Here is an 18866-nt window from a genome sequence, read left to right as displayed (position 1 = left end):
ATGACCCAAATTGTTCCATAAAAGATTTGTTGCTTTTGTTGAAACAATATGGTGAAGTTTCAGGATTCACGATAAACCAAGATAAGACTCAGATACTATTAACGCTTAGACAGTACATTGAGTCTTTGAAGTGGTTGCCAAGACCAGGGCGAGAGGTCAGGCAGTGCATTTGGCAACAATCCCCCCTTTGCTGGCTCCGGAACAACATATAGGAGCCAGCACAAAACTGGATCACAGGAACATTGGAATCTGGAACAGCGGGATTGGAACACAGGAACAGACTGGAACACAGGAACTTGGGATCGCTGGGACTTGCTTGTAGTGTTGCTTGGGGACCCCAGGGGATATGTAAATCAATGGAATGAAGGAGCCATTTGTCTAAACTAAAAACGGACCAGATAAAAAGGGGCAGCCACGGAAATCGGTATCACCTGGGGGGGGACTATATAGGTTTTGCCGTTTCTACTCGTGAGAAGCAGTTGCACAGACCGGTGGTGTACTAGGATACTTATAAAGTTATTTACACTTGCTAATTTTCTAAAGCCAAAGCAGCTGTAGCGATGCGGCACTTCCAGGGGTAAACCCAGAAGTTATATGATCACGTCATGCACAGCTGCACTCATGTACAATTCCCGCTCTTGAGCAGCTGGGTTGATTTGGGGGAATTGCCCACCGAAACCACCCACCTGGCAACCCTACTGATTTGGCTGGTCAGACTGTGCTTCTGTCCTTGTTTTTAGTCATCTGTTCTCTGTTTTCTACTGCAGTCAATCCTGCTTTCATGACCAATCTACAATGCATGTTTAAGAGCTGTAAAAGTGGCTTCACAAGGCAATTCTTTTTCTCTATTCTCGAAGGAATCCATTTGGTTCAAAGTCACTATCAGGTTTGTATGACATCCCTCCCCTGCCTCCAGTCTTAAAATTCACTTGGAAATGTTCTTTTAATGTGTTGGCCTTTTCTTTTTTAAAGGGTCCCCTGTGCTTGATCCTTGATCTGTGCTTGATGTTTGCTGAAGGGATGACAAGCAGGCGTGGTAAGCAGGCCCCGGCCCCGTCCCTTATAGGGGTCTTTAGGCAAGCTCTCCACAGCCTTTTTTGACTTCTGAGTTAGCAATACAGGGAGTGAGCAAGCATCATGTTTTGAGGGGCCAAATTTTATGGCCCCAGTTACATAAGAGCATAAGGAAAGCCATGCTGGACCATCAAGTCCAGCAGTCTGTTCCCACAGTGGCCAACCAGGTGCCTCTAGGAAGCCCACAAACAAGACAACCACAGCAGCATTATCCTGCCTGTGTTCCATGGCACCAAATATAATAGGCATGCTCCTCCGATCCTGGAGAGAATAGGTATGCATCATGACTAGTATTCATTTTTACTATTAGCCATGAATAACCCTCTCCTCCATGAACAGTGCCCATGGTTGAATACACTTTTAGGAGGTAAAGGTAAAGGTCCCCTCTGCAAGCACCAGGTCATTCCTGACCCATGGGGTGATGTCACATCCTGACATTTTCTAGGCAGACTTTGTTTACGGGGTGGTTTGCCAGTGCCTTCCCCAGTCATCTTCCCTTTACCCCCAGCAAGCTGGGTACTTATTTTACCGACCTCGGAAGGATGGAAGGCTGAGTCAACCTTGAGCCGGCTACCTGAAACCAACTTCTGTTGGGGTCGAACTCAGGTCGTGAGCAGAGCTTGGACATCTGTACTGCAGCTTACCACTCTGCGCCACTGGGCTTTTAGGAGGTACAGGTTGAATATCCCTATCCGGACATCCGATTGTTGAGTATCCCTTATCTGGGTGGCTATGATTAACCCAAGCTCTGGGTTCATTCTCAGACTAAGCCATTAATGTATTACTGTTATTGCATAAATTTAATCTGCCACAGTTTCCCTCTCGACAGCACATTCTAACCTTACTATGAATTAATCCCCCCCCATTTTTTGCCGTACATGGAGAAAATATTGTCGTCTTCCACACAAGGGATCTGTGAAAACTTTACATATCTAAAAAGAAGAAGCTTTCCGCTACTTTGGCAGAGTTCCAAAGAGGCTTACGCAACACCACCACTAAAAACTGTGAATGCTGAAGTGACTCAGAAAGCATCCAAAAACACATGGAAATGTAAACGTCTCCTGTACTTTCCCTCAGTTACAAACTGAGCAGTGCTTTTGGACAATGGACTGTTATTGTTTCCTCTTGACTTGATGGGTAATGAGGAATACTGCTAATGGCCAAAGCCTCACTGTATAACTGATGGAATGGAAGGTGAATTATCTGCTTTTCAGAAGATCATTTGCTTGCAGAGCCTTCCTCCATTTAGCCACAGCGATACTTACATTTATTATATGACTAGCTAAATGCTCCTCATTATGATGGGCTGTATGCATGTGGAAGTAGAGCCTCCGTATATTGCTAGGAAAAGATGTTTAGAACTTGTGCAGGGTAGGGTTGTCAGGTCCCCCTCTCTACCAGTGGGAGGTTTGTGGGGTGGGGCTGGGGTGGCGAACCCATTCGTGACGCGATTACACCATCTCCGGGTTTACCCCCAGAAGCGCATGCGTTTGGGGGTTTGAGTGCTAAAGCGTCCCATTGCAATGTGGCGCTCCAAGGGTAGAAGAGTTGGTTTTTATATGCTGACTTTCTCTACCACTTAAGGAAGAATCAAACTGGTTTACAATCACCTTCCCTTCCCCTCCTCACAACAGACACCCTGTGAGTTGGGTTGGGCTGAGAGAGCTCTAAGAGAGCTGTGACTAGCCCAAGCTAACCCAGCTGGCTTCATGTAGAGGAGCGGGGAAACGAACCCGGTTTACCACATTAGCCTCCGTTGCTCATGTGGAGGAGTGGGGAATAAAACCCGATTCTCCAGATTAGAGTCAACGGCTCATGTGGAGGAGTGGGGAATCAAACCTGGTTCACCAGATTAGAGTCTGCGGCTCATGTGGAGGAGTGGGGAAACGAACCCGGTTCACCAGATTAGCTTCCGCTGCTCATGTGTAGGAGTGGGGAATCAAACCCGGTTCTCCAGATTAGAGTCTGCGGCTCATGTGGAGGAGTGGGGAAACGAAACCGGTTCACCAGATTAGCCTCCGCTGCTCATGTGGAGGAGTGGGGAAACCAACCTGGTTCTCCAGATTAGCCTCCGCTGCTCATGTGGAGGAGTAGGGAATCAAACCCGGTTCACCAGATTAACTTCCGCTGCTCATGTGGTGGAGTGGGGAATCGAACCAGGTTCTCCAGATTAGAGTCCTCAGCTCAAGTGGAGGAGTGGGGAATCAAACCTGGTTCACCAGATTAGAGTCTGCGGCACATGTGGAGAAGTGGGGAAACGAACCCGGTTCACCACATTAGCCTCCGCTGCTCATGTGGAGGTGTGGGGAAACGAACCCAGTTCTCCAGATTAGAGTCCGTGGCTCATGTGGAGGAGTGGGGAAACAAATCCGGTTCTCCAGGTCAGAGTCCACCGCTCTTAACCACTACACCACACTGGCTAATTCTTGGTAAACCCAGAAGCGATGTAATTGCGTCATACGTGGCCACGTACATGTGCGATCGCTGCTCCTTGCAGCCAGGGGGATTGGTGGGCAACTGCCCACTGGAACCAGCCACCTGGCAACCCTATTTCAGAGCCATGTAAAGACAAATTGCAAGCTTGCTGAGAGACACTTGCCACCCTGGTCCATGGGGCTGCCGTTGGTGAAGACCAGGAGGGTTTTGCATCAGCTGTGGCATTGTATTTCCGTTTGGTGCAAATGGAAGCATTTCAGTTATCAGGAAGAAAGCAAACAGAGTGTACCTGGGGACGGTATTGGGGTGGGGGTTAAATATGCCTGTTGAATCCCATATCTTTGGCAGGGGCAGATTCCCCCTTTGCCTGCTGTGTCTCACATTACAATATTTACTTCCATATAACTCAATGGCGTGGCCTAACCTGGATGGCCCAGGCTAGCCTGGTCAGATCTTGGAAGCTAAGCAGGATCAGCCCTAGTTAGTGCTTGGGTGGGAGACCACCAAAGAATAGAGTTGCCAGCCCCCAGGTGGTGGCTGTAGATCTCCCACTATTACAACTGATCTCCAGCTGATAGAAATCAGTTCTCTGGAGAAAATGACCACTTTGGCAATTGGACTCTATGGCATTGAAGTTCCTCCCCTCCCCAAACCCTGCCCTTCTCAGATCCCACCCCCCAAAATCTCCAGGTATTTTCTAACCCAGAGCTGGCAACCGTAGGGACAAGGAAGTCCAGGGTTGCTACGCACAGGGAGGCAATGGCAAACCACCTCTGTTCGTCTCTTGTCTTGAAAGCCCCTCTGTTTTTGCCATAAGTCAGCTGTTCCTTGATGACACTTTCCACCAATAACACTGTGTCAGCAACTGAGGACTGATAGTTTGGGAGTGTGGTGGAACCCTGAGACCTGACTTTTAATAAACATGTATTAAAAGGTCAAGGTAGTCCCCTGAGCAAGCACCAGGTCATTTCTGACCCATGGGTTGACGTCACATCCTGACGCTTACTAGGCAGACTGTGTTTACAAGGTGGTTTGGTATTGCCTTCCCCAGCCATCTACACTTTACTCACAGCAAGCTGGTTACTCATTTTACCGACCTCGGAAGGATGGAAGGCTGAGTCAACCTTGAGCCGGCTCCCTGAAACTGCCTTCTGTCGGGATCAAACTCAGGTTGTGAGCAGAGCTTGGATGGCAGTACTGCAGCTTACCACTCTGCGCCACAGGGCCCATTATAAACATGTATTGTGTGTGTGTGTAAAGGGCCGTCAAGTCGCAGCCGACTTATGGCGACCCTTTTTGGGGTTTTCATGGCAACAGACTAACTGAGGTGGTTTTCCAGTGCCTTCCTCTGCACAGCAACCCTGGTATTCCTCGGTGGTCTCCCATCCAAATACTAACCAGGGCTGACCTTGCTTAGCTTCTGAGATCTGACGAGATCAGGCTAGTCTGGGCCATCTAGGTCAGGGCATACACATGTATTACTGATATGCAAACAGACCTTTTTCTGAAAATTGTTTTCTGTTTTAGGTTAACAGAGACCCTGCAGGCTAGGGCTGTCAATTCGGTTCGGCCCGAACTGAAAATCAGCCGAATTTCCCTTGATTCGGCGGTTTTTAGTTTGGGAGGAACCGAACTCAAAACTGGCGGGCAACCGGGGGGGCCAAATTCAGCGAGTTCGGGAGTTCACGAATAAATTCGGCCAATTCGGGGCCGTCAGTAAGCAGCATAACCTTCAGTAAGCAGCATTCTCCTCCCCCGGCCAATCGGTGGCCAAGCTGGGTCTTCTTCTGGCCAATCAGTCAGGATTGAGTACTGGAGGAATCAGCTGATGTGCGGCCGGCCGGGGAAAGAGAGAGAGAGAGGGAAATCCTCATGTGTGTGTGAGGGGGTGCTTGTGCACATTCGCTCCTTTCCGTGGCTGCAGGGGGCGCATTTTTGGGGTACCGACCCCAAACTTTCAGGGGATATTCAGACAGGTTTTCTTAAGAGACCACCCAAGTTTTGTAAACATTGGGTCAGGGGGTCCCGAGATATGGGCTCCCCCCTTTTTCTTTCCATGGCTGCAGAGGGCGCATTTTTGGGTGTGCCGACCCCAAACTTTCAGCGGAGCATCAGACAAGGCTTCTTAAGATACCCCCCAAGTTTTGTAAACATTGGGTCAGGGGGTTCCGAGATATGGGCTCCACCCCTTTTTCCTCTCCCCCCTTTTCCATTTTCGTGGCTGCAGGGGGCGCTTTTTTGGGGGTTCAGCCCCCAAACTTTTATCATAGCTTCAGAGAATCCCTCTTAAGAGACCACCCAAGTTTTGTAAAGATGGGTTCAGTGGGGGCTGAAATATCGGCTCCCCCCTTTTCTCTTTCCGTGGCTGCAGGGGGCGCATTTTTGGGTGTGCCGACCCCAGACTTTCAGCGGAGCTTCAGTCAAGGCTTTTTAAGAGACCACCCAAGTTTTATAAACATTGGGTCAGGGCCCCCCGAGATATGGGCTTTCCCCTTTTCCCTATTGGGATGAATGGATCACCCTCGAGAGATGCATACATATGGATCTTATATTGGATACAAATGGAATCATATTGGATTACCCAGCCTCCCAGCCCCTCCTGCTGGAACAGAAGACAGCCACAATAAGACCCCTTTGGGGGCTTTAATCTATAATTTTTCTTTTCTGTGTGTGTGTGTGGGGGAAAGCAGAGTCTGTGTGTGTGTGTGGGGAGGGAGCAGTTTCTGTGGGTGGGGGGGGAGCCAAAGGGGGCTTTTGCAGGTTCTGCCTGGGGTGTGTGTTCCCCCTCCAGTCTCTCTCTCCCTGGTTTGAGGGGGGGCTTCATTTTTATTCTTCAGGTTTTTCCTCATTCATAAGATCAGTTAGGTTATTTTGATGCTTGCTCAAAACTGGTTTTCAAATGGTGACTTAAAGAATGCATCTGCCTGGTCCCAAGTCCAATGCAAAAGGAGAAATTCCACCCCCTCCTGCTCATTATGCATAGCTAGCTGCCTCTGTCCCTTTCCATGGTTTGCAAACTCCCAGGTGTCAGGTGTTGCTTTGCACTGTTGCAAAGGTGTTGCATTGCGTGCTTGTGTTGCTTTGCAGTTGTATTGTTTAGCAAAATTCTTCACACCTGCCCCGCCCTTTGCATGTTTGCAAAGGTGTTGCTTTTCAGTTGTGTTGCTTTGCAAAGTTCTTAGCACCTGCCCCGCCCTTGCTCTCATCAACTGTTTGTCGGGGCCGGGAGCTTTGTGCGTGGGCGGCAAGCTCTGCTGAGATACACATTAAGGGTGGGGGGGACCCCTTTCAGGGCCCATATCTCAGCCCCCCCCGACCCAATCTTTACAAAACTCGGGGAGTCTTTCAATATATGTCCTTTGAAGCTCTGCTGAAAGTTTGGGACCTCTAAGCCCAAAAATGCCCCCCCAGAGCCGCGGAAAGGCGCTGTTGTGTTTTTAATGGCTTTATTCGGCCGAATTTTTTTTCCGAACTTTGAATTCCCGCCGAATTGAACGGATCCGAAGTGGGGGAGTTCGGACTTCAGCACGTACCGAACCCACAAGGGCCAAATTCGGCCGAATCCGAACTGTACCGAATTTTTTTTTTTTGACAGCCCTACTGCAGGCTCCCCTGGCAGGCAATCCGTTGATGGCTTTCCTTCAAAACTTTAGCCTGCTCCCTGATAATCTTTCTTTGTGAAAGCTCATATAATAATTGTGGTGTGTGGAGTCACTGGCTCTCAGTTGCACACTTGTTTAAAAAGCAACATAAATGAAGAGGCTGGGAATAATGATTCCCACTGAAACCATGTTATCAGCCATGGATGTTAGCGCAATCCAGTTTGTAGCTATATGTATACCTAATTTTATGCAGGTGGCATGGTTATCACATAGTTATTGTGTTAAATATTTGGTCACAAATTAATACTGGCTGTGTTTTATGTGCCCATTTTCTGGCTGAGCATTCCTCTACCCTGTTTTTGTAGTTCTCTAAGGAGCCCTGGATATTGTTGGGTTCTCTGTCTTATAAGAAGACAGAGCTTCAATTCCCAAGGTTCTTTATAGGAATAAAGGTATAAAGCCCTTTTTAAGACTGTAGTGTAGACGTGCCAATATTAGGGGCACTTCTGGTAGCATTCACCCTACTCTTCATGCTGCAAAGGCCACTCGTGCATAGGGTTGCCAACCTACAGGTGGTGGCTGGAGATCTCCTGATAGAGATCAGTTTACCTGGAGAAAATGGCTGCTTTGGCAATTGGACTCTATGGCATTGACATCCCTCCCCTCCCAAACCCCACCCTCCTCAGGCTCCACCCCCAAAATCTCCATGTATTTCCCAACCTGGAGCTGGCAACCCTACTCATGCACCTAGGACAGTCTGACAGACACCTCATGGTAGTGAACCTGGAAGTCTTTATACCTGTTCTTATATATAATATCTGAAGGGGGAAAAACACCTCAGGGGAAGATAATTCACAGTGGGTAGCTGTGTTAGTCTGTTTGCAGTAGTCAAAAAGGGCAAGAGTCCAGTAGCACCTTAAAGACTAACAAAAATATTTTCTGGTAGGGTATGAGCTTTCGTGACCACAGCTCACCTCTTCAGAAGGATCTGAAGAAGTGAGCTGTGGCTCACGAAAGCTCATACCCTACCAGAAAATATTTTTGTTAGTCTTTAAGGTGCTACTGGACTCTTGACCTCAGGGGAAGGTTTCGTATTTAAACAAGACTGATCCCCCACAATCTTTTAGGGGGCTTTGTGACTTTGTACACTGAAAAAGCTTGTCACAAGGTTCAACCAACAATAATACAAACAGCATGAAAGTTTGTGAGTTCTTCAGAATTCTTCATCAGGCTGGATGTTAAAAAACAAAACAAAACAAAAAGGGGTGTAGGAAAAAATACATTTCAGGCCTATTTTGTATCATACATGCAGTGACTAGATAGTCAAACTCTTTTGACCTGAAAAGGAGGGTGTGTGTGTCATTGTGGTGTAGTGGTTAGGAGCGGAGGACTCTAATCTGGACAGCTGGGTTTGATTCCCCCCTTCTCCACATGAAGCCTGCTGGGTGACCTTGGGCTAGTCACAATTCTCTCTGAACTCTCTGAGTTCCACCTACCCCACAAGGTATCTGTTGTGGGGAGAGGAAGGGAAGGAGATTGTAAACCGGTTTGATTCTCCTTAAAAAGGTAGAGAAAATCGGCATATAAAAAACAACTCTTTTTCATGTGGAGCATCCACCTAACAACAAAAAGTTGTAAACATAGGGAGTTGAGGAAGTTGCAACTTTCCTCTGCCATGCAGATTACATAGGGTCACCAACTCCGGGTTGAGAAATTACTAGAGGTTTGGGAGTGGAGGATGGGGAGGGCAGGATTTGGAGAGGGGAAGGACCTCAGCAGAATATGATGCTATTGAGGCCACCCTCCAAATCAGCCGTTTTCTCCAGGGTAACTGAGCTCTGCCATCTGGAGATCCATCGTAATTCCAGGAGATCTCCAGGCTCCACCTGGAAGTTGGCAACTGTAAACTTACAGCCATTGAGTGATTGACTGTATATTGAGCAACTGTTCTTTCCCCCCCAAAGTTCAAAGAAGCATGAAAAGTTGGTGCATATTTCTGGCTTTGGGCAAACATGCCTTTTTAATATTCCATTTCAGATGTGAAAATAAAAGATTGCATGCAGAATACTACTCAGGTAGCTCAAGAGCTCCATTCCTTAACCAACATTTCAGACAAAACTATCAATGTAATCATGGAATCCGGTATTGCATATCCAAAGGTACGTGATGTGATGGGGAAGTGTTTGTCGTATGATATTCCAGCATTCATAATTTTTGTAGACTGCAAGAGAAGAGTGAGATTTAGGGAGCGATCCTAAGCAGGTCTACTCAGAAGAAAGTCCCATTGTATCCAATAACACAAGTGTTTTTTAGGAGTTATAGCCTTAGAAACTTAATTCATACGAGTTATATGACAGCTTGTTCCCTGTGATAAGCCCTGCTGGATCAGACCAGTGTTCCATCTAGTACAGCATCTTTGCTCACACCAGTAGCCAACCAGTTCCTCCGGAGGGCTAGCAATGGGGCATAGAGGCAATGGGCTTCCCCTGATGTTGCCTCCTATCACTGGTATTCAGAGGTTGACTGCCTCTGAATTGAGAGGTTCCCTTTAGTTGCCATGGCTAGTAGCCACTGATAGACTCATCCCCTATGAATCTGTCTAATCCCCTTTTAAAGCTGTCTGTGATAAGAACATAAGAAGAGCCATGCTGGATCAGACCAGGGCCCATCAAGTCCAGCAGTCTGTTCACACAGTGGCCCACCAGGTGCCTCTACAAAGCCTACAAATAAGATGTCTGCAGCAGCATCCTGCCTGTGTTCCACAACACCTAATATAATAGGCATGGTCCTCTGATACTGTAGAGAATAGGTATGCATCATGACTAGTATCCACTTTGACTAGTAGCCATGGATAACCCTCTCCTCCCTGAACAGTTCCACTTCCCTCTTAAAGCCATAATAGGCATGCTCCTCGGATACTAGAGAGAATTGTGATCTGGTCATTTACTTTTCTGGGAGTGTCTGTTAAGAAGAAACAATATGGCTCGAAAGGAGCCATATGTGAAAACAGAGACCCTGCTTCCTTACTGATATCATAACTGAGTGGTTCTGGGTTATCCGGGCTGTGTAACCGTGGTCTTGGTATTTTCTTTCCTGATGTTTCGGCAGCAGCAGTGGCTGGCATCTTCAGAGAGACACTGAGAGACACTGTCCTTCAGTGTTACTCCTCTGAAGATGCCTGCCACAGCTGCTGGCGAAACGTCAGGAAAGAAAATACCAAGACCACGGTTACACAGCCCGGATAACCTACGAGAACCAATGAACTCTGACTGTGAAAGCCTTCGACAATATTTTGAGTGGTTCTAGGTTTGGCCAGTGAACTCACAACAATAGCTTAAAAGGCTTTATTGAAAGAAAAAAAATCACAAAGATATAAAAATGCAAGTTACGTAGCAAAACCAAGAAGTCTAGCTAGCTACATACTTTCTAAGAAGTTACTTGTTCACTCTTCCGCATGAGTGGCAGACTCTAACTTGGTGAACTGGGTTCATTTCCCCACTCCTCCACATGAAGCCTGCTGGGTAACTTTGGGCTAGTCACAGTTCTCTCTGAACTCACTCAGCCCTACTTACCTCACAAGGTGTTTGTAGTGGGGAAGGAGATTGTAAGCCAGCTTGATTCTCCTTAAAAGGGAGAGAAAGTTGGCATATACAGTGAGGGGGAAAAGTATTTGATCCCCTGCTGAATTTGCCCGTTTGCCCTCTGACGAAGAAATGACCAGTCCATAATTTTAATGGTAGGTTTATTGTAGCTGTGAGGATAACAACAGGAAAAACCCCAGAAACCCAGAAGACAAAAGTCAGAGATTGATGTGCATTATAATGAGTGAAATAAGTATTTGATCCCCTATCAACCAACCAGATTAGGGTTAGGGTTAGGGTTCTGCTGTCGACAGAAGCAATCAATCCATCAGATTCCAAACTAGCCACCATGACCAAGACCAAAGAGCTGTCCAAGGATGTCAGGGACAAGATTGTAGACCTGCACAAGGCTGGACTGGGCTACAAGACTATTGCCAAGCAGCTTGGTGAGAAGGTGACAACCCTAACCCTCAACCTCCCTCAGTCTGGGGCTCCAGGCAAATCTCATCTTGTGGAGTTGCAATGATCATGAGAACAGTGATGAAGCAGCCCAGAACTACACGGGGAGAACTTGTCAATGATCTCAGGGCAGCTGGGACCATAGTCGCCATGAAAACAGTTGGTAACACACTACGCCGTGAAGGACTGAGATCTTGCAGAGCCCACAAGGTCCCCTTGCTCAAGACAGCACATGTACAGGCCTGTCTGCAGTTTGCCAATGCACATCTGAATGACCCAGAGGAGAACTGGGTGAAAGTGTTGTGGTCAGATGAGACCAAAATCAAACTCTTCGGCATCAACTCAACTCGCCGTGTTTGGAGGAGGAGGAATGCTGCCTACGACCCCAAGAACACCATCCCCACCGTCCAACATGGAGGGGGACATATTATGATTTGGGGTGTTTTTCTGCTAAGGGGACAGGACACCTTCACCGCATCGAAGGGACGATGGACGGGACCATGTATCGTCAAATCCTGGGTGAGCACCTCCTTCCCTCAGCCAGGGCATTGAAAATGGGTCGAGGATGGGTATTCCAGCATGACAATGACCCAAAACACACGGCCAAGGCAACAAAGGAGTGGCTCAAGAAGAAGCACATTAAGGTCCTGGAGTGGCCTAGCCAGTCTCCAGACCTTAATCCCATTGAAAATCTGTGGAGGGAGCTGAAGGTTCGAGTAGCTACACATCAGCCTCAAAATCTTACTGACTTGGAGAGGATCTGCAAAGAGGAGTGGGACAAAATACCTCCTGAGATGTGTGCAAACCTGGTGGCCACCTACAAGAAACATCTGACCTCTGTAATTGCCAACAAGGGTTTTGCCACCAAGTACTAAGTCATCTTTTGCAAAGGGATCAAATACTTATTTCACTCATTATAATGCACATCAATCTCTGACTTTTGTCTTCTGGGTTTCTGGGGATTTTCCTGTTGTTATTCTGTCTCTCACAGCTACAATAAACCTACCATTAAAATTATGGACTGGTCATTTCTTCGTCAGAGGGCCAACGGGCAAATTCAGCAGGGGATCAAATACTTTTTTCCCTCACTGTAAAATCCTCCTCCTCCTCCTTCTCCTCCTCCTTCTTCTCCTCCTCCTCCTCCTCCTCCCATTTGGCTTGGAATGGCATTATCTCCCAAGGCAATTTATATGTTCTGGGTTACATAAAAGGCATATGGAATGCCAAGTTTATTCTCTAAACTTTGCAGGTTTATTTCCGTGCTCCTTAGAGGGAAATGGGAATGATGGGTTCTGTCAACTGCGAGATGAGTCGAGTGGCCACTAGATGTCACTGGTGTTCTACTAGCAAAAGGAGTTGCCAGCGACCCTTTTCTTTCGTTGGGAAGCTTCAATATTTAAAATTCAGTTTGGATTTGGGATCTTCTTCCAAGACAAACATAGTTCTAATTTTAGTTGATTTCTATTTGTTTTCCTGCTCCTTTGGTAATGAGAGTAACCGGTGTTGTTGCTTCTTAATTGATTTAGCAATACAGCAAAAGGGATTTGACAAGAAACTCCCTCTTCTTTTGAACAATGCTGCGTTTCAGGATTAAATGCTTAAATTATGTCCCCAGAATACCAAAGGAGAATGAGTCTGGGTACTTAGAAAAGCAGGATAATGTAGGGCAGGCAGGTAGGGTACAGTGTATGACTGTAGTTATAGGAGAACATTTAACAGGAGAGACCAATGAGGGTTGGACTTCTGTAATGCTGTGGAAAATGACCTAATCTTGTGCAGTGATCAGAACGTCCGGGTTGTTTCTCGGTCTTAGACTTAACTGGTTCTGTCACTGTGTTTCTTTAAACATCTCTCTCTCAGAGGGTCTCTCATAAGGGGGCAGTTTGTGTCTCCTTTACAATTGCCAACTTAGCTCTGAAAATTCTTGGGCAGGGGGCAGAACCAGGAATGAGTCAATGGGTGGGACCAGGGATGCAGTTCGATTCATTGTTCAGTGGGGCTTTGTGCTGGTGGGATGCTGGCGGAAGGCCCAGCTGGCATCCCTAGCTGGCACTGCTGTGGCAGTGCCGGGTGACAGGCGTCCGGGTCTCCCCGCTGGCGTCCGAGCCCACTTGGACAGCATAGAGCATGGCCAGGTTTTTGTAGGTCTAGGGGTGAAAGTGGGTGGCTCACAGCCCATTCTTGACCTCATTCCCACTTATGCTGGCACAGCCTTTTTTTTTTTTTTGGCCTCAGGAATGGGTCAGGAATGGGCTGTGAGTCACCCAACTTCACCCTTAGACGTACAAAAACTGGCCAGGCTCTACGCTGTCCTGGTGGGCTCAAACACTGGTGTGGGGATCCGGACGCCAGTCTCCCAGCGCTGCCGCAACAGCACCACCCAGGGACGCTGGCTGGGCCTTCCACCAGCATCCTACCAGCGCAAAGCCCCGTGCTGGTATCCTGGGTGCGTTCCCAAGGCATGCCGGGGGCAGAGCTGCCAGTAGGCAGCTTCCTGTCCCCTTTCGACCCGGAACGCTGGCGGGGAGAACAGCGTTGCTGTGCCTGCTTTTTTGCTTGCGCAGCCTCGCTGTTCTCAGTGGGGCAAAAAGCCCCATTTAAAAATTAAAAAGCCTCCAAAAGGCTTTTTAAAGCCTTTCAGTGGCCAGGAAATAGCTTTGGAGGCGCCTTGGCCATGCCGTCTCCTGGGGCACCGAAGGCTCAGGAATGGGCTGTCAGGTGTGGGATCAGTGGGGGGGGGGATCCTTTATAACCTTCATTGTGTGGCTCAAAATATTGAACAAAATGCATCATACCAAATGAGTTAAAACTATTGAATGATCAGGTAAAATTCCGGACAATATTGAGGTTCATGTGACAATATGTTGATGAAATGGATGAACTGTTCATTTATTCTGAAAACGTACACGGGGAACAGTGGCCCATGTTTCTAGTCTCCAAGACTTCCATCTGGGCAAAGGCCTACAAATAAGTGCCAAATTCTTTTTCTCCAAGCATAATTGGGGGGAGGGACTGCTTTGGGAGTGTGCCTAGACTCTGCCGTGGCTATTTTTAAGACCGTCGTTTTGCTGCCGCGTTCACTTTGCCTTCTTCGGTTATCATTTAAAGTCATATTTATTTCCGATGCTATAGTTTCTTTCCAGTGCCCTCACAGCCACTTTAGTGGGAAGATATGATGTGGAAGCACTTAGCCCTTTGCTGACATTTCCAGCAGAGGGCAGTCCTGCTGATGCTGTGAAGGAACTTTGTTCTCTGCCACCCCAGGAATTGTACACCATGACTGTACTCCTCCTGCAGAACCTCAACATGCGCAACGTCAATTATAAGGTAAACAGAGCTGGCACTACTTCGCTGCCTTCCTTTTTGGAAGTGGATAAGAACATATGAAAGGCCATGCTGGATCAAACCAAGCCCCATCAAGTCCAGCAGTCTGCTCACACAATGGCCAATCAGGTGCCTCTAGGAAGCCCACAAGCAAGACTACTGCAGCAGCAATATCCTGGCTGTGTTCCACAGCACCTAATATAATAGGCATGCTCCTCTGATCCTGGAGAGAATAGGTATGCATCATGACTAGTGTCCATTTTGACTAGTAGCCATGGATAGCCCTATCCTCCATGAACATGTCTACTCCCCTCTTAAAGCCTTCCAAGTTGGCAGCCATCACCACATCCTGGGGCAGGGAGTTCCGCAATTGAACTATGTGTTGTGTGAAGTAATACTTCCTTTTATCAGTTTTGAATCACTCACGCTCCAGTTTCAGCAGATGACCCCTCATTCTAGTATTATGAGAGAGGGAGAAAAGCTTCTCACTGTTTACTTTCTCCACTTTTACCCTCACAACAACCGAAGGTGATGCGGGAGCTAAGAAATGCTCTAAGAAATGCTTTGCCAACTCTATCCAGCAAGCTTCATGGATAAGTAGAACTTCCCAATGAAAGTCCAGCACTTTCATTGTACCTCACTGCCTCTACATGTTAAACTCAGAATCCATGCAGTTGTCTTTGGATTATTTGGTGGCTAATTGGTAGGGTTGCCAGTTCCGGGTTGGGAAATACTGGGAGATTTTGGGGGTGAAGCCTGAGGAGGGCAGGGTTTGGGGGAGGGCATGGACTTCATTGGGGTATAAAGCTATAATAGCAGGAGATCTCTGGCCACCACCTGGAGGTTGGCACCCCTACTAATTGGTAATAGCCCTGATCTCATCAGATCTCTGCAGGGTCAACCCCGGTTAGTATCTGAATGGGAGACCACCAAGGAAGTCCAGGGTTGCTATGCAGAGGCAGGCAATGGGAAACCACCTCTGAATGTCTTGTGCGTTGAAAACCTATGGGTTCACCATCAGTTGGCTGCAACATGACAGGAAAAAATGGTAATAAAAAGAGGGAATATTGCATTTGTGAGAAATGGAGGATTTGTTCTCACCTGATCTGCCAGTGTTGTAAATAGTGCATAAGTGTTACTGAAAAATATATACACTCTCAATATCTGATATGTATATATTTTGGGATAACGTTAACATTTTCTTCTTTTCTTCAAGATCAAACTGCCGTCTGAGATAGACAAGTTACTCAACATGCTGTTGGATGTTGTATCTGATGTCAGTTCCCTTCTAAATAAAGCTCAGAGTATCTTTGAAAATCTTCCTGCATTAATTCAAACGTTGAAAAGCACATCTATGCTTGATATCTCTTCTTTTCAATCGGTATGTGTGTGATCGTTCTACCTCTAGATTTCTAGTTAACGTTCACTAACCCTTCTGTAGTTATACAAGGTAGATACATGAACCCACCATATTCAGAACGGACCTTACAGTGGAGAGCCAGCGTGGTGTAGTGGTTAAGAGCAGTGGTTTGGAGCAGTGGACTCTAATTTGGTGAACTGGGTTGGTTTCCCCTCTCCTACACATGAAACCAGCTGGGTGACCTTGGGCTAGTCACAGCTCTCTTAGAGCTCTCTCGGCCCCACCTACCTCACAGGGTGTCTGTTGTGGGGAGGGAAAGGGAGGGTGATTGTAAGCCAGTTTGATTCTTCCTTAAGTGGTAGAGAAAGTCAGCATATAAAAACCAACTCTGCTGCTTCTTCTTCTTCCTCTTCCTCTATCGCACAAGCTCCTGGAATGTCATTTTTATGAGGATCTAAGATCAAGATATATTATTCCTCTTCTCACAGATTGCACTAGTAACTCTGAGTTTGAGCTAATACCTTATTTATTAAGTGACAGTGATCCTAAGGTTATATTAGCAGCGGCAAATTTTATCTTAGTCCTCATATCCCTTAAACAATAGATTTAGAATTATGCTGTTCAAGAGTTATGAATCAAGGTGCTTCTAAGGGAGAAAGGAAAGGAATTTTGGTCCAGGACTTGTTTAAGGATGCATGCAAAATGATAAAGAATTTCTTAAGCAAACATATATCATGTGTCCCTGATTATTATGTTGAAAAAAATATACAATGGTACCTCTTTTTTCTGGGAAAATATATTTGATTCTGTTACATCCTGCCATTTCTGGTACTTGAGCTGAGGGACTACTTCCCATACCTAATATGATGCACGAGGGCCAAATAAAATCTGTCAGGAGAACCAGATGATACAGGCCTGGTTGAGGTGTTGAGCTCAGATTGTAGCAGGCAGACAACATCATTTGATTGTTCTTCCATATTAAACATTACATGCACACAGAAAGGTGGAATGCCATAGAGAATGCTATGTGAGAACGCTTTAATGGGCGAGACTTTTTGACATAGGAGCACATTCAATGCTGGAATATCCCACCTGCAGACTGAAGGGGGTATGTTTTCGGGAAGGAGGGCAACACATCATTTGCCTGCTTGTGTGGCTGAGCTCTGAAAACATACTAGTAGGGCTGCAGTGTTTCCATGGGTCTTATATTCCCTCCATCCTTTTGCAAACATACTCTGTAAAGTGTCATGTACAGTCTGATAGACCTGTGTAAATGAATAATAATGATAGCACATTTTTGTCTTGGAAAGCTATATATACTTTTCTGCAAATAGCTTTGCGGTTACTTATTTTTACTCCAGGATCGATGTGCCATTCTGTACCATTCTGATACTACATAATAACAACTGTGCTTCACAAGAGTGCACATGTGTCATTGAAAAAGTAAGATTATCAAACGCCCTGGCAATTTTAGGTTGGGAGGGGTGCTACTTGATCAGTTGCCTGAAAACAAGTGTGAGCACTTGTCCCATGACAATCCCATAAACAACATCCACAGACAAGTAGTCCAAAAGAGAGTTGATTTATTGGAATAGCCACAGGTTTACAGCAGCTAAGAGTCAAGATGGCACTAATGAGAACTAAAAGCCTGGTGCAGGGTATATATGAAAGGGCATAGAACAAATCAGAAGCATTGGATGCTATGATAACCCCCCTCCCCTTGAGACAAGAGTTTCACAGAGTCCAGAGTCAAAACACATTTTGGCAGTTGTTCCAGCCGACCTTGGCCAGCACCTGGGGAAAGCACAACATCCTCTGTCAGACCATGCCTGGCATTTCCTGAACAGGCTAGGCCTGACAACAAGAGGGGGTCGCACCAAACCAAAGCGAAGGCAACCCCCCCCCCCAACAATAATTGGTGTCAGGGAATTATATTTTAAGAAGTACTGTAACGCCTACGGGTTTTGCACAAGCTTCTTCAGGGGGATCTTTCTCCACTTCAGAGTTTAATGCAAGCAATGGAGCAATTGCTTGATTACTTGCATGGGATTCTGAAGTGGAGAAAGATCCCCTTGAAGAAGCTTGTGTAAAACCCGTAGGGCAGGGGTGTCAAACATAAGGCTCGAGCTTGAGAGCTCTTATCTGGCCCATGAGCCAGCCAAGGCAACCCCCCCCCCACTCTCAGTCTGGGCTGACAAGACATGACACAGACCAACCAAGTGACATTTATGTCATATCCATCCCTCAAGGTTATGTCATATCCATCCCTCAAGTTCACAAGGTTGGAAGAGATCACAAGGGCCATCCAGTCCAACCCCCTGCCATGCAGGATCCCACAATCAAAGCACTCCCGACAGATGGCCATCCAGCCTCTGCTTAAAGACCTCCAAAGACGGGGACTCCACCACCCTCCGAGGCAGTGCATTCCACCGTCAAACAGCCCTCACTGTCCGAACGTTCTTCCTAATGCTTAGGTGGAAACACTTTTCTCTTACTTTAAATCCATTACTCTGTGTCTTAGTCTCTGAAGCAACAGAGAACAAGCTAGTTCCCTCATCAACATGACATCCCTTCATATATTTAAACATGGCTACCATGCTACCCCTTAACCTTCTCTTCTCCAGACTAAACAAACCCAGCTCCTTAAGTCTCTCCTCATAGGGCATGGATTCCAGACCTTTGACCATTCTGGTCGCTCTCCTCTGGACACACATAACAATTGATTTTGACACCCCTGGTGTAGGGGTTACAGAATTATAATTCCCTTGCACCAATTCTGGTCTTTTTTGTGTGTCTTCGGTAGCCTGAAAAGCAAGAGACAAGGCAGTTTCCCACCCTTGAGGATGCACCATCTATTAATAAGGGAAGGGGCTGTGGCTCAGTTTGTAGAGCATCTGCTTGGCATGCAGAAGTCCCAGGTTCAGTCCCCAGCATCTCCAATTAAAGGGACTAGGCAAGCAGGTAATGTGAAAGGCCTCTACCTGAGATCCTGGAGAGCCACTGCTGGTCTGAGTAGACAATACTGACTTT

The 18866-nt window shown here is 46.8% G+C and overlaps 1 protein-coding gene across 1 annotated transcript in view; it reads left to right on the top strand.

Annotated features, from left to right (window-relative positions):
* Positions 1-8306: 8306 nt before the first annotated feature.
* ABCA13 (ATP binding cassette subfamily A member 13) overlaps positions 8307-18866 on the top strand; it is a 271361-nt gene continuing 260801 nt past the window's right edge. The window contains 4 exon segments of the mRNA XM_056857874.1: positions 8307-8316; positions 9150-9271; positions 14285-14479; positions 15693-15857. Coding sequence (XP_056713852.1) covers positions 8307-8316; positions 9150-9271; positions 14285-14479; positions 15693-15857 — 492 coding nt within the window.

This window comes from Euleptes europaea, chromosome 11, assembly GCF_029931775.1.
Source record: "Euleptes europaea isolate rEulEur1 chromosome 11, rEulEur1.hap1, whole genome shotgun sequence".
Lineage (NCBI taxonomy): Eukaryota > Metazoa > Chordata > Lepidosauria > Squamata > Sphaerodactylidae > Euleptes > Euleptes europaea.
The sequence above is the reverse complement of the archived record's forward strand: the minus strand, read 5'-3'. Positions and strand labels throughout refer to the sequence as shown.